The 14,336-nt window shown below is 65.0% G+C and overlaps 5 protein-coding genes across 5 annotated transcripts in view; 3 read left to right on the top strand and 2 right to left on the bottom strand.

Moving 5' to 3' along the window:
• Nucleotides 1-797, top strand: part of MNEG_5315 (hypothetical protein) — a gene marked incomplete at both ends in the record, with an annotated part of 2,117 nt that extends 1,320 nt beyond the window's left edge. The window contains 2 exons of the mRNA XM_014046211.1: nucleotides 190-399; nucleotides 570-797. Coding sequence (XP_013901665.1) covers nucleotides 190-399; nucleotides 570-797 — 438 coding nt within the window. The remainder of the gene's footprint in view (nucleotides 1-189; nucleotides 400-569) is intronic.
• A 337-nt stretch (nucleotides 798-1,134) lies between these two features.
• Nucleotides 1,135-2,987, bottom strand: MNEG_5314 (hypothetical protein; the record flags this gene model as incomplete). Its single annotated transcript, XM_014046210.1, has 5 exons — nucleotides 1,135-1,326; nucleotides 1,519-1,823; nucleotides 2,037-2,163; nucleotides 2,392-2,460; nucleotides 2,601-2,987. 5 exons carry the CDS (start codon nucleotides 2,985-2,987, stop codon nucleotides 1,135-1,137), a joined length of 1,080 nt encoding a protein of 359 aa, XP_013901664.1.
• Nucleotides 2,988-4,062: 1,075 nt separating this feature from the next.
• MNEG_5313 (HD domain-containing protein 2) lies at nucleotides 4,063-5,266 on the top strand (the record flags this gene model as incomplete). The annotated part of the gene is made up of 5 exons (XM_014046209.1): nucleotides 4,063-4,130; nucleotides 4,370-4,521; nucleotides 4,768-4,865; nucleotides 5,067-5,149; nucleotides 5,227-5,266. The coding sequence occupies 5 exons, from the start codon at nucleotides 4,063-4,065 to the stop codon at nucleotides 5,264-5,266; spliced, it is 441 nt and encodes a 146-aa protein (XP_013901663.1).
• A 3,562-nt stretch (nucleotides 5,267-8,828) lies between these two features.
• MNEG_5312 (hypothetical protein) lies at nucleotides 8,829-10,578 on the top strand (the record flags this gene model as incomplete). The annotated part of the gene is made up of 3 exons (XM_014046208.1): nucleotides 8,829-9,242; nucleotides 9,450-9,605; nucleotides 9,850-10,578. The coding sequence occupies 3 exons, from the start codon at nucleotides 8,829-8,831 to the stop codon at nucleotides 10,576-10,578; spliced, it is 1,299 nt and encodes a 432-aa protein (XP_013901662.1).
• Nucleotides 10,579-13,019: 2,441 nt separating this feature from the next.
• MNEG_5311 (hypothetical protein) lies at nucleotides 13,020-13,239 on the bottom strand (the record flags this gene model as incomplete). Its single annotated transcript, XM_014046207.1, has 1 exon — nucleotides 13,020-13,239. A coding segment is annotated over one exon (220 nt), but the record flags the coding sequence as incomplete, so codon positions are not given.
• Between the last annotated feature and the right edge of the window lie 1,097 nt (nucleotides 13,240-14,336).

Raw genomic sequence — 14,336 nt, 5'->3', positions numbered from 1 at the left:
GACCAGAGCCGTGCGTGGGCGTCAGCGGACGACGCGGCGTCCTGCACGCACAGCAGCATGAATTGGATGCACCTGAGCCACGTAGATAATGACGAACGCCCAAGCAACATCGACCGAATACCCACTCACAATTTCTCGGTGCATATGATGTGCATGCAAGCGTGTCACATGTGGTGTGCTTGCGCGCAGGTGGAAGCGCCCATGGCAGCTACGCCCTTGGAAATGGCCCTGCCAGAGGACGAGTGGCGCGAAAAGCTCGCGGCCGACGCGTCGCACCGCGAGGAGGCGGCGCGAGCTGCTGCGGCGGCCGAGGCGGCTTCGCGAGAGGCGGCCGCAGAGGCGGAGGCAGAGCGGCGGCGGGGGGAGGAGGCGGCAGCGAGGCAGGAGCAGCTCTCCAAGGTTGGTAGCAGGGACAAACTGCCATCAGGCAGCTTGTTCAAATGATTCGAGTGTGCATACAGCAGCACCTGCACTTGCTGCACTAACCCGTCCAGCCTGCCAACCCTCCTAAGCAGCACGCCACACAGCCCGAACTTTCTGATCGAAGGCGTTTTGTCACCCAAACGCAGAAGCCGCAGACTCTGGAGGAAGCTGTGGAGCAGCTGGTGGTGCGGAGGGTGGACGAGGAGCGCTCAGCGCTCGAGCGGGAGCTGCAGGACAGGCAGCAGGCGCTGGCGGCGCGGCTCGCACAGCTGGAGGGGGCGGCAGCCGCCGGCTCGGCAGCTGCCGGGGCCGTGCCCGCGGGCGCCAGGGTGCTGTCTACGGCATCGGGTGCCAACGGCGCGAAAAAGCAATGACAACTTCTCCAGGGTGCGTTGCCAGGAAGCACGCTGGAGTTACTATTTTGTAACCGCAAGTCCCACATCAATCGTGCCGTATGCATGCTACAGTACAAGCCAGGGGTATTTTTCGCACGTTGCTGTACATAGCAGTGACGGGCACACAGGATGGTGATGCCTGCACTTCCAGCAGCAAAAACCACAATCTGCTGCAACGTTGGTCAGTTGTGCAGCCGCCGCAATAGCGGGGCAGGACGCAACTTTGCACCAACAAAATCAGCCCCGTCCAAGGCGGCTTGCGGCAGCAGAGCGCATCAGGCCTGCCATCTGCCACCACGACGGGCGTCGCCGGCCGCTAGCTCTTGCCCGCCTTTGCTTTCGCCGCTCGCACTACTGCCGCTCGCGCCGTGGCCTCGCGCATGCGCGCCGCCTGCAGCTGAGCCTGCCGCTGGTCTTCCGCTGATACCACGCCGCTGCCGCCGCCGCCGCCGCCGCCGCCCGTGTCGCCGCCGCCGAGTCGGAGACGCCTGAAGACAGCCCGCCGCCGCTGCAAAGGGTGAGGCGGTCGCGTGTTGGGGTTGGATCATCGCCAATCAAGGCCGCTCTGGTTTTCGATCGACAAATGATATGGTTATCGACCGGGGAAACGCAGCATCCGAGCCTGCCGGGGACAGGTGCAGCCGGAAGCAGACGCAAAGGACGCGGCAGCGGGATTGGTGGCGCGCAAGGTGCAACCCACCTGCTGCGCAGCCAGCCGCCCCGCCAGCGCGGTCGCAAGCAGCAGCGCGCCCGCCGCCAGCAGCATCGCGCCGCCCGCCGCCGCCCTCTGCACTTCCGCCGGTGACGACGCCAGCCACGCCAGCGCGCTGCCGGCCCAGGCGCCACCGCTGCCGCCGCCGCCGCGCCGCCGCCCGCGCTGCCGGCGCTGCTGCTGCCGCTGCTTGCGCCCCTCTGCCGCCGCGTCGCTGGCCGCGCACAGTTGGTCAGCGGCCTCGCTGCTGACGCTGCCATTGTAACAGGGCTGCTCCTCCGCGACCGCCCACCCTGTTGGTGCACCGGGTGGTTTTGTGCGCGATCGTGACGGATTGTGCCATGCATGGCTATGAAACAAGGCTGCGTGCAGCACTAAGATGGTGGAAGGTAGTAAGGTTCGAGAGCTTTCAGGCCCATTTGTGCCCTCGCCTGCTGCGCGACGCATGTAGTCGAACCCGCAGCCGCATGCGCTGTGTGCTGCGCTGCGCATCGCCCCCCGCGCACCCATGGCCTCGCAGTAGCCCCGGCCGCCGGAGACGTGCTGACTCAGCGTGCTGCAGACCAGCGCGCCGGCGGTCTCCGAGCCGCAGGGCGCCAGGGAGCCCGAGGACTCCGAGAAAGTGAAGAAATCCTGGGGCGTGTCGTTTGGGGTGCCGCGTGTGAACATCATTTAGTGCCAAGAACAGCTGTATGCGGAGCATCAGGTCACCAGGCCGTACTGTGGGGGAGCCGCCAGAGACCTTGGGCCCCGCGTTCGCGTGTTGATGGTGGTGTGTGCAGCATACAAGGCGGCTGCTGACAATGGGGCGGCAGCGCAGCGGCGCCAGCACCGCCATGGGGGCAGCACGCAGCGCCGCACCTCTCTGCAGGCGTCAAACGTGGCGTCGCAGGTTTGCAGACAAACTGCTGGTTTTGAGCCGACGCCGACCTGCGATCGCGTTTGAGAGGGGCGCAGGCCGGCTTACAAGCGCACCTGGCGATGTGCCCCTGCGTGCGTCTTGCGATAAGCGATTTGACAAAGCAATTTGATACAGGATGACAAACGGCGAACAGCACAGCAGCACCCACCTCCGGGTCGCAGGGCCGGCACGCCAGCAGCCGCAGCGCCGCAACGCACGCGTCGCTAGTGTCGCCGCCGTCGGTGGTGCGCGAGAAGGCGCGCGCGATAGACAGGGCGTGCCGCGAGGCGCAGCAGCTGCAGCCAAACTCCTTGCAGAAGGGCAGCTGCACCCGCGCAGGCGGCCCCCTTGGCTCCTCCAGCTTGATCAGGCCGGGCTGGCACAGGGCTTCCTGTGCCAGCGCACGCTGACAGGGGGCGAGCAGCAGCAGTAGCAGTGGCAGCAACGGCGGCACCTGCAGCGCAGCGGCCGGCCGTGTCGAGAGCAGCGCAGAGGCTGGCGAGGGCTGCTGGCGGCGACGGCGACGCCGCCACTGCTCCTGGCATGCTTTGATCATGTCAATCGGTGATGTGAGATCGCTCCTAAGCATCTACGGTGTGGTGGGTTTGTTGATACCGTTGCTGCTCCCAGGCATACGGTAGCGATCACAAAATGTGCTTCGTACCATACAGGAATATGTCAATTATGAATTTTGATACACGCTCACAGTAGGCGACAATTACCCTCGACAAATTGTCTATCCTCTCACTTTGTCACCAGGTGTGCTTCGAGATCAGCTGCAGTAGAGACTAATTGATCATAGCCTGTCCCTGCATGCCAAAGAAGCAGATTCTTGGTGGCTCAACGTAAACCTGCAACGTGTAGGGTGCGATACAGCACGCACCCGCCGCAAAGACTGCGCTTGATGCTCTCGGCTGGCTGCCGCTTTGCGCCTGCAGTCCTCTCAGCGCACGGCTGGCGGCATATTTGTAGAACACAAGCAGCATCAGCGGGTTTTGCAGCTCGCAGGACAATGTCAGCTCAGGCGTCCGGCCCTAGCGAAGACAGAAGCGCAGCAGCAGGAGCACCCGTGGTCTCCGCGGCGGAGGGGGCTGGGGCAACGCGGGTCCCGAGCCCCAAGTCTGCGATTGACTTCCTCTTGCTATTGCAGAAGCTTAAGGTGTGCGCAGCCGCGCTTTGGTTCCTGCAGAAGCATTGCAACTGCTCCCTCCGCAAAAACCGTCGAGGGCCCAGCACTTTGGCCCAGCCAACTGAGAGCGCAGCGGCTGCAGCGGCGCCGCCATGAGCTCGGGTCCGCATCAACACCCCGAATGTCCGATGCCATGCGCCTCCCTCGCCCCCCCCCTCTTGCCAGACCACCAAACGCACCGGATGGGTCAGGTGCAACGTGCAGCAGCCCGAGAGCATTGCAGGTGCGCATGCGCATACGATCCGCGCAGGAGTTGCTATCCGGCCATGATCCGCTGGTGTCCCCGATCAGCTAGCCACGCAATCCGGCAACCCCCTGGCGCCACCTTGAGCAATCCCTGTGGCTGCGCCTCCCATTTGAGGCGTCATTACTTTGGCGCAGTGCTGCCCCCCCCCCTCCCCCACCAAAACAGAACCTCCCCAAACCGTCCACCCCAGATCACATGTACCGCATGGGGATGATGTCACTCATCCTGGGTGACGGCGGCGCCGTCGGCGTCGACACCGTCAGGTGACGCCCCGCAGCCCTGCATCACGCACCGCGCCGCACGCTGCGCAGCGTAGCGCACTGTACGTACCCTCCTCTCGCCGCACGCCAGCTCCCAACACGGTTTTGTCAGCACCTGCCCTACTGAGCTGACCATTCACGGCAGCGTTAACAGCAACACGACGCACTCTGGCGCTGCGCAAAACGCAATACTTCCCAAGCCACGTACGGCGACGCGGCTGACGAACCCCCGCCACCCCCAGGTGCATCAAGATGGCGCTCGTGCATGACGTGGCTGAGTCACTGGTCGGTGACATCACCCCCCACTGCGGCGTGAGCGATGCGGACAAGCATGCGATGGAGGCGGAGGCGGTGGGCCGCATTCAGGAGATGCTCGGGCGCGAGACGCAGGCGGGTGAGACGCAGTCACGACCGCAAAGCGCTTGCAGACATAGGGGCCGTGCGCATGCCGCTGTGCAAGTGTGCAATCAACCTGGGGCGCGGCCCCGCCCAGGGCGCGTGCTTAGTGCGTGCTGCCCTTTGGTTCCCGGCTGACTCAGCACTCACCCAGGCAGGCACAGCCGCATGTTGTTGCGCTGCGCTCTGCATAGGCTGCACTTCATCCAATGCAAAAGCATGCCCCATGCGATTTGGCCGCCAGCCGGGGAGGTCGCCGAGCTGTGGCGCGAGTACGAGGCGCAGTCCAGCCGTGAGGCGCACCTGGTCAAGGACTTCGACAAACTGGAGATGATCGTGCAGGTGATGGGCTGTCACATGCTCAGCCGCAGGCGCCCACGCGGCAGCGGTGCGGTTCTGGGCAGCTGTCGTGCAGATGGCGCGGCTTTTGTAGAAGTGGCTCACGCTTTGCACCAATACGCAAGTGCTGGCGCCCTACTTTTACCTGCTCCCAACTCTTGCAACCTCGTTTCGCAACGTCTTTGTCGTGTCTGCTGCGTTCAGGCCCACGAGTATGAGCAGGCGCAGGGGCTGGAGCTGCAGCAGTTTTTCGATTCAACTGCCGGCAAGTTCAAGACAGAAACGGGGTGGGTGCTGCCTGCTGCAGGGCAGCGCGCTTCACTATGGCTGTAAAGCTTGCTGTTTGGGGCGCCTGGACCTGCAGGGTCATTGGAATCAAGGCTGAGGGCAGCAGCAGGCGCTGAGCACCGCCATGCGGAATGGGCAGCGCGCGGGCGGTGCAAGAGTGGGAGGCAGAGCTTGCCTGCCTGTGATCGTGGTTCTTACAGGTCGCTTTGCAGCCGACGGTGCGACCGCCCAACCCCCACCAAACATGCGTGCCGCCGTTGCGGGGGCCATCCACAGGAAGGCGTGGGCAGCGGAGCTCGTGGCGAGGCGGCAAGCAGCCCGCCAAGGCGGGGAGGGCCGCCAGTGAGGCGCAATTGATGGAGGTTGAGGCAGGGACAGGCGTGAAAGCAGGTTTGTTGTGCAGGGTCCAAGTGGGGTCCTGCACACCCCTGGCCGCGTGTGTTGCCTGGGGCCAATCAGCGCGTGCTGCCTATCACGCACGCTTTTGCGCGGAGCAACTGCCAGGCCGCCCATGTGCTAGTCCCTTTCGTGGACATGCTCATGTGTTCCAGCAAGATCTGCTACCATGGGACGCAGCATCCGTTGCATGCTTCGGGCTGGTTGTGGTCTGGGTAAATCCCTCCCTAAGCGTCATGCTCGTGGTGTTGCGCGTAGCCATGCCCGTGGTAATGACTGGGTTTGTCCACTGAAACGCCAATGACATTCACAGAGGGCATGCGCGTACTGCACGGCGGGCTGGGCCGGCGCTGAGCCACTGTGCACTGGCACAGGTCAGGGTGGGGACCTGCCCACTGGCACTGGCACAGGTCAGGGTTGGGGAGTTGAAAGTTGTACTGCTGCAGAGACAGGCTCAACCGGCGGCAGCAGGGGGTGGTTCACAGTGAGCTACAATCCAGCCACGATACTGCTGCCCAGGCATGCCAATTACGGGGTATCAAGTCTTGATGAGCAATGCCTGGACTTGTGTCGGCACCGCAGTGACTCCAATCCCCACAACCAATCCGAGCACTTAGAAGGGCGCAAATCCAGTTCAGAGCTCATGTAATAGATCTAGCTTCAGTCTACAACATAAAGCCGAGTAGTGTGATCTGGCGCCACGCAGACGAAGTGCAAGGCAACAGTACTTGACAATCAGCATGATGTTCTTGACATAACCCTTATTGCGCCTGATGCGAGCTCGCTGCGCGCAGTAGCGTAGGCGGGCGGCGCAACACCGCCTCGGTGCCGCACCTGCCCAGCCGCGCCTGCTGTCGCGGGCCATGCGTGAAATAGGGCACCTGGCGTCCTGGAGCGTGACCAGCGCCAAGCCTGGCAATGGCGTGGAGCTGCTGCGGGACGGCGACCCTCTGACGTTCTGGCAGTGAGTTGCTTGGAGCTCAATTTGCCGTTGTGTTATCGGCCCTGTCGCATGCAGCAGGGGCCAGCACGTCAGAATGAGTACAAAGCTGGCTGCCTTGGCTGCATGTGACAGCTTCCTTTGCACATGCTGCTGCCCTACCGCAGATCTGACGGGAGCCAGCCCCACCTGATCACAATCCAGTTTGAACGCCGCGTCGACTTGCTGGTGGGTGGGGACAGCCGACGGGGTCACAGCCGGGGAGGGAGGACACGCCATCAAAACCGGCCCCAACCGCGGCACCACTGCACGTTTCGTCACCCTGCATGCATCACGTCGCAGCAGCACCCAACTACGCGAGGCTAGCGGGCAGTGCAAAACAGCGGCAGGTTCTGGTCCCAACAGCAGCAGCAGGGGCGCAAGAGTCAACGATGTGGCATGATCATGGTCAGCGCGGTCTTTAAGTTCCTGGTCCTCAACTTCCTGTCACGTCACCCTCAGGAGATCCATTTGCACCTTGACTATAAGCTGGACGAAAGCTACACCCCAAGCAAGATCATCGTGCGCGCCGGCACCGGCTGCCACGACCTCAAGGCGAGCGGGCAAGGAGCGATCGACCCTCTCCTGCTTCGGGGCCCTGCAGCCTGCTGCGAGCTCCCTGCGGCTACGGCGGTCGCGCTGCTGATCAGCAGCGACCGTGCCTACGTACAGCGTGTCGCGACTGCGACCCCCCGGCCCAAGCCTGTACTAAACTAGTGTTGCAGGGGCCTGCGGCAACGAGCTTGCTCAGCATCTAAGATTCGCACCGGAATGCACGACGATGCCTGCCGCCCCTCTTGCACCACCGGGAGAGACCGGCTGGCACGTCGGCGCAACCAGGTATGGAGGCATCAGCACCCCCCCCCCTCCGATGACCTCTATCATTTATGCTATGTGACATGCGATCGTTGCCCCGCCCCTGCACCCAACCCCCAGGACATCAGCACACTGGAACTCAAGGAGCCCTGCGGTTGGATCAAAACAGACCTCTGGCACCTAGGGCCAAACCAGCAGGCGCTGCCGCTCAGGGCATTCTGCTTGCAGGTGGGTGCTGAGGCGGGCGGGGCCCTGCGCATGACGCCGGGCTGCCCATGCCTTGCGCCCGCGCCAGCGCCTCTTGCCGCCGCCGCCGACGTTTCTGCTTGCATTGTTCGCTGACATCATCGCAGGTGGCGATCCTGGCCAACCACCAAAACGGCAGAGACACGCACGTGCGGGGTGTGCGCGTGATGGGGCCATGCCCGCACCCGCGGGCTGGGCTGGGGTTCCCTCTGAGCCTCATCAGCGACCCGTCTGCGAGCACCTATGCCACACTATGATGCCGCCGTCCAGAAGCTGCAGCACAACAACCGCACAAGCACGAGGCGGCGGCCTCGGCCCGGTGGTGCTGCGGGCTGCGGCGCTGCGTGGGGGCGGTTTTGTCGCGGGCTGTAGCGCCCGCCCGCCCACCCGCCCGCCTTCAACTCGTGGGCGCTGCGTGGGTGGCCGCATGCGCTGTATAGAGCGTATTGCAGGTGTCCAGCAATGACGGTGCATGGCCTCATGCGGGTAACAGCATGACGCTCAGATGGTCGCGTCATCGCAGCAATTCGGTTGGGGTAAACTTGCTGTGCGCCATCGCGCCACCTTGATGGTGCACGATATGCTGGCACGAGCTCTGTGGCGGCCTTGTGCTGCTCCCTGCTAGCAATTACAATATCAAAGCCGTATGAATATCAACACTCATGCAGCCACACGCTGGATGATCGCCATAAGTTGCGGTGTGACTGGGTGCTTGCTGACACGGAGAGGTTCGGTGATTGCCATGAGCGCCGTCCATTGGGTGCGTTGTCATGCAGCGAGTCAGGCCCCTGTGGCGCTGGTCTGGTCACATGCCCCCGCATGGACGGCGTGTTGAAACACCACAAACTTTGTTAGCTTGCCGTCACGCACACCTGAAAGCCGCTCACAAGTCCACAGACTGCTTCCCAGCCAGCTTCGAACGAGCTGCGCAGCGACAACCTTTCGTCACAACCTCACTCAAGTCTTCGATATTTTTCTGTTTTTGTTGACAACTCCCGCTCAAACTCCTGCCTTGTTCGAACGCAAGGCTGCATCACACTGCACCCTTACCATCCACGCGCTTCCTGGCACAGCGCGCGAGAAGCCTTTTAGAAAATAGTGAAACAACAAGGCGAAGCATGCAGGCGCCAGGTGGCCTGCAAGCACGCCAGGCGCTGCTGCGGGCAGGGCCGCGCTCTGCCGTGGCCGTTCCTCCATCACGCCCGAGGCGTGGCCAGTTACGTGTTCTGGCGGCCTTCAGCATGATGGCAGCCCCACGGCCTCGCGAGCTCGCGGCTCGCCCGGCGCCGCGCCCTGCCGCGGCGCCTGCCCGTGCCGCGCCGGCCTCGAGCTCGCCGCCGCGCGGCCGCCGCGTCGTGGCGCGCTACTCCGTGCCGGCTTTCATCCTGGAGCGCCAGAACGAGGCCGAGGAGGCGCTGCCGCTGCCGCAGCGCGTCGAGTCCGCTGCGGACGACCCGCTGCTGCACAACCCTCTGCAGCGGATGGAGCGCCTCGGCACCGGCTGGTTTGGCGTCATCGCTGACTACGAGGGCGTGGTCGTTGACTCCACCCTCGAGGTGCACAAGGAGGCCTGGCGGCGCGTAGCGGCGGAGATGGACCTGCCGGCGCCGCTCGGCAGCACGCTGGCGCGCATCAAGGGCGTGCGCGACGACCTGGTGAGCCGCCGCGCCGCGCCGCGCTGCGCGCGCCGCGGCTGCGCTCCCCGGCCGAGACCTGGTTTTGGTCGAGTGCAAGTTTTCTCATAACCCTCCGGGCTTTGCGCGCTCGGCCTCTGGCGCTGTGGGGCATCCAATTCCCGTCCCTTGTGTGATCACCAAGACTCCTCACCCCTCTCGACCACAAATCTCAAACGCAACTCCAAGGTCGTCATGCAGCTGCTGACGTGGACGCGCAACCCCTCCGCCGCTGCGTCCATCGCGGCGCGCAAGGAAGAGCTGTATGACGAGATCATGAGCGGCAACGCGCCCGCGGAGGCGCCGGGGGTGCGCGCGTTCCTGGAGACCCTGCATAATGTGAAGGTGCGCGCCAGTGGCAGAGTGAGGTCGAGCGGCGTCGGGCGAGGGACTTGCATTTTTTGACAAAGCATGCGAAGGACGGGGTGTATGGGGGCTGTCCATGGCCGCCCTCGCGTGCAAAGGGCCGCTGCGACCTAGGGTTTTCGGACTGTGCTGTTGACAGCCAGGCCCAGTTGGCTACGTGCACGTGCGAGCCTCGCCACGCTGACACTGCCCCTGCGCTCGCTTGGACCCCTCGCTCCCCCAGATCCCCGTCGCCCTGGCGTCTTCTCTGTCGGAGCGCCGCGTGCGCCCCGCGCTGGACCGCCTCAACCTGGCGCGCAGCTTTGCCGCTGTCGTCACCGCCGAGGACAACGCGTCCCCTGATCTGGAGCCCAGCTACCTGTCAGCTTCCCACCAGATCCAGCGGCCCCCGCTGCGCTGCGTCGTCGTCGGAGACAGCAACCGCAGCGTCGAGGCGGCGCACGAGCTGGGCATGAAGTCGGTCGTCGTCACCGGCGGCCAGCCGGCCTGGAACTTTGGCGGCGCAGACCTTGTCGTGCGGAACCTTGGGCAGCTGTCGGTCGTGAATTTGAAAAACCTGTTTGGGCAGGAGGACCTGGTTGAGCCGTCTGTGCCCTGGGAGGAGATCAAGAAGCAGCAGGAGGAGGATTACGAGGCGCAGCTCTCATCGGCGTCGAGCGGCGGCTTCGGCTTTGCCCGCGGCGGCGGCGGCGGCTCGAGCAGCGGGAGCTACAGCAGCGACCAGAGCAGCGGGGCGGTCTGGGATCCGGACGCAGAGGAGGAGGGTGCGGGCCTCGCGGGCATGTCGTGGGATCGGGAGCCGGCGCTCGCCGCGAGCGCTGGCGCGAGGGCCGGCGGCGGCGGCGCGGCGTGGCGGGAGCAGGGGGCTGCGGCGGCCGCGGATGAGGGGGAGGAGGAGTTTGATGTGATCCTGCCGCCCAAGGGCTCTGCCTTTTGGGACCTGCAGCGGTGACGCGCGCCCGACGTCCGCGGCCGCGCCGCCCAGGCGGCGCGGCCGCGGCTGGCCGTCCAGCCGCGCAGGTGCGCGGCAGCCGCGCGCCAGTCCCGCGGCCGGATTGTACTCTCCCCTCCCCTCCATGTATGACCAGCCCCCCGGCCGCTGCGCGCTTGGGCGCGCGGCCCCGGCGGGCGCGCAGCGCGCGCAAGCGCCCGCGCCGCAGCCGCGCCCTCGCGGCGGCCGGCCCCTCAAATCTGTGACCCCGAGCCGCCCGCGCCTCCAGGCGTGCGCCGTGCTCCCATCATGTGTGTTCCTCTGTGTGCGTCTGTGTGTTGGTGTATCTCTACACGGCCCCGCGGCTGCCCCGCACCCTCCCGCCAGGCCCCGCGTCGCCCGCACTGTTTGTCAGTTTGTCGAGGCCTTCTTTACCAATGCCAAATGGTTCCCGCCGGGGCGGGCGCTGCCGCCTGGCGGCCAGGGGTTGTCGCCGCCCAGTTCCTGCGGCCGACCAACTTCCCTGCGCCTCACGGGGTCCAGGGAAACGCCTGCCCTCCCCGCTGGAGCTTGAGCGGCACCCTTTCGCCTTTGGGGGGGGGGTGGCGCCCCCCCACTACGACGTGCACCCCCTCGCCCACGTGTGCGCTCATCGAGCGGCTTGCGAGCCCTGTTGTTGTGTGTTTTGATGGCGTTGGTTTGAGCGTGGCGCCCGGCGGCGCTTGAGGGGTGCTCCTGCTCGGCGTGTCATGGCACCGCCGGCAGCTGCGCAGCATCCTTCCTGTTGCCCCTGGCCGCCCCATCGTCGTGGGCGCGTCGGCTGGGGTGCGGGGTGCCCGCCACCCGCCCCCGGCCACGCTGCGACACCGCCCGCCTGTTGCCGCCGTCGTCGGTTCCGACCCAGGCCTAAGCCCCATCGGGGCCTGCGCAGCACTCACACCTGTGGGTGCTCCGCAGAGCCTCGGGTCTAGTCTGCTGCTTTGCATAGCGCCGCCGCAGCGCCGAGTGGCGCCCCTGGCCCTGATCTGTGGGAGCGTGCATCGCATCCGCAGCACCCGCCCCTCCGTCTCCCGCCCGCGGCGCTCGCGCCGTGGATCCGGGGCTCTGGAAGCCGGGCGGTCAAGGGGGGGGCTGTTGAGCTTGGCGTGAGGCGGGCAAGCGAGCCCTTTCACATGCTGGCAGGGCCTGCGTATGCCGCGGTGCTCGCCTCCCCCACGTTGGCCCTGTCGTCCCCCTTTGGTGCCCCCGGGCCGCCCCATGCAGGCGGCACGTTGCCGTGGCGCCTTCCCGTGATATAATAGCACGCGTGCGCGCGCCGTTCAGGGGCCCCTCGGCTGCACACATCAGCAGCAAGAAGCTGGCGGCGCGCTGATGCTTGTCCGCCTGGACGATCCCGATTTATGACACTCTTCAGTACCATCATGTACGGTTCAGGCGCACCGCGCCCCGCCCCTCTGGGCGCCTGACGCCGTCGGCTTGTGAATGTACCATATCCTATTGATAGGCGGGACGTCACCTGAGCAGGGCCATGACGCTGCAAGTGGCCGGTGTGCGGAGCTCCGCACCGGGGTCGTCCACGCCGCGGCTGCGCAGGTCCGCACTCTGGACAATGGGTTTGCCCGCGACGTTGCTGTTGCCCTGAAGAGTAACATCCCTGCGTGTGTTCCGGCCCCCGCTGTGCTAGGGGCTGGTGTGTGGGGGGGGGGGGCAGGCGGCGCACTAGCTGCGAAAGTGACGGTGCAATGCGCCACCCCTAGCGCCAGCCGACAGACGAGACCCGGCAGATGTCTGCAATGCCCCCAGGGTTCGTTTGTATGCCCTTATCTGCAGGGAGAGCGCTCCCAGTGCGCATGCCTGCACTCGAGCAAGCTGCGCCCGCAAGAGGCCGATCGGCCGCCCGGGCCGCGTGCCCTGCAAGCTGACGCACGTGGCCCCGCAGCCCCCAGTCCCCGCAGTGACACACGGGCGGACTTGCAAATTACACGGCTCTGCTCTCGAAGCCTGGCGCACAGGCACGGCACTTCGGGCAGGTGTGGGCCGGGCTGGTACGTCTCCTTGGCGCACGGAGGGTTCCAACATAAGCCTCCAGTCTGCTGGGGCTGTTTCACGGAAACGTTTCTGCGCTTTGCCTTGTTACAATCGTCTAGGCCAGGTAGACTTCTCCCGCCAAACCAACCAACCGGTTTCATACAACAACTCGGGTCAAATACAAACTAGCAGCCCAGTGCGGAAAAGCTTCGTGATTTTGCAAGCTCATCAAAGGCCGAAAGAATTACATGGCGGCGGAGCAGAAACGTCAACGCAATTCCACACGTATGCAAAGCAGCTGGTCGAGTGCGGTGATCACGGTCTGCACACCATCATGCATGACTCTTACCCTGCCTCGAAGACACACACACCCGCACAAACGCACCCGCACAAACACACACATGCACACACGCATACGTGCGCGCGTGCTCCGCTCAACGACCGTCATTGCTTGCTGCCGCCTGCGCGCCCGCACCAGCCGCCGCGGCTTCGCCCGTTGGCCGGACGCCCGGCACGTCCAGTCCGGCGGCCTGCTGCTGCTTGAGCCACTTTGGACTGTAGTCCACGGGGATTGTGTCGACCTTTGCTGCCATGACAAAGTCCGCCATCGCCAGTCCGCCGATGGCATGGGTTGTGAAGACCACCTGGACGTCCCTGAGGGGGGGGTGGCGGTGGCGGTGGCGATCACACGCGCGTTTTGTCCAAAAGGTGTGTGTTTTGCTGACGTGTTACTGACTGTGTGTGTGAGAGAGAGAGAGAGTGTGTGTGTGCGCGTGCGTGTGCGCAGCAATGTGTGAGGATGGTGCATGTGGTTGCTGATGTGCGTGTGTATGTGGAGCAGCGTATAAGGAGGATGCTTTGTGCGTGTGTGTGTGTGTGTGTGAATGTGTGTGTGTGTGTGTGTGTGTGTGTGTGTGTGTGTGTGTGTGTGTGTGCGCGCGCGCGTGGACACGCGTGCGCGCACGTGCTGGACAAAGTCACACACACACGTGTGCGCACACACAGCCATGCAGGTGTTTGCCGGCGGCAGGCAGGCCAGAGCACCCCAGGAGAGCCACATAGACGGCTCGCTCCTACGGCACGGCACCTTTAGGCAAATGTCCCCAACCGCAGCAGCGAACACACGATCGCTCACGCCCTTTCTGCTGGGCTGCTGTGGAAAGCGTTACTCGACATCACAGTCCAGGGCTGGCGCCCATCCCCCCACACAACCCACCCTGAACAACAGCAATGCTCAAGACAGGATGGCTCCAAGCCCGGAGGACCTGGTTCCCATTTCTTCCTGCCCTGCCCTGCCTTCCAATTACCTACTGTATCTTATCCCATATCCCGTTCTCCCCACCGGTTCCTGATTCACTGGTCCCCTGCCGGCGCACCTCCAATTCGTGATGTGCAGGTCAGGGTGGTGCCCCTCCGCCTCCACCACGGGCGTCAGCCGGTTGACAAAGTCCACAGCTGGCAGGGCACGGGCCCAGCGTGAGGCGACGGCGAGTGCGCAGAGGGCGTGAGCCAACAGCACCATGGTCCCGCCGGCGCCCGTCGCTCAAAACCCCTTTGCCCTGACCCGGCCATCACGCCCGCATCCAGGCGTCTGGCGGTGGAAGGGCTCACGGCCCCCGCAACCTCAAGCCGCCCTGTTTCGCCCTGCCACTCAGCGCAGCGCCCTGCTCGCTGCCATCATGCCACATGCAGTGACGCCATCGCAGGGCCTCCCCTCTGGCAGGGGGCCCATGGATGACGGCGGACCGCCG

Source organism: Monoraphidium neglectum (genome assembly GCF_000611645.1).
Source record: "Monoraphidium neglectum strain SAG 48.87 unplaced genomic scaffold scaffold00784, whole genome shotgun sequence".
Lineage (NCBI taxonomy): Eukaryota > Viridiplantae > Chlorophyta > Chlorophyceae > Sphaeropleales > Selenastraceae > Monoraphidium > Monoraphidium neglectum.
This window is presented reverse-complemented; position numbering and strand designations above follow the sequence as displayed.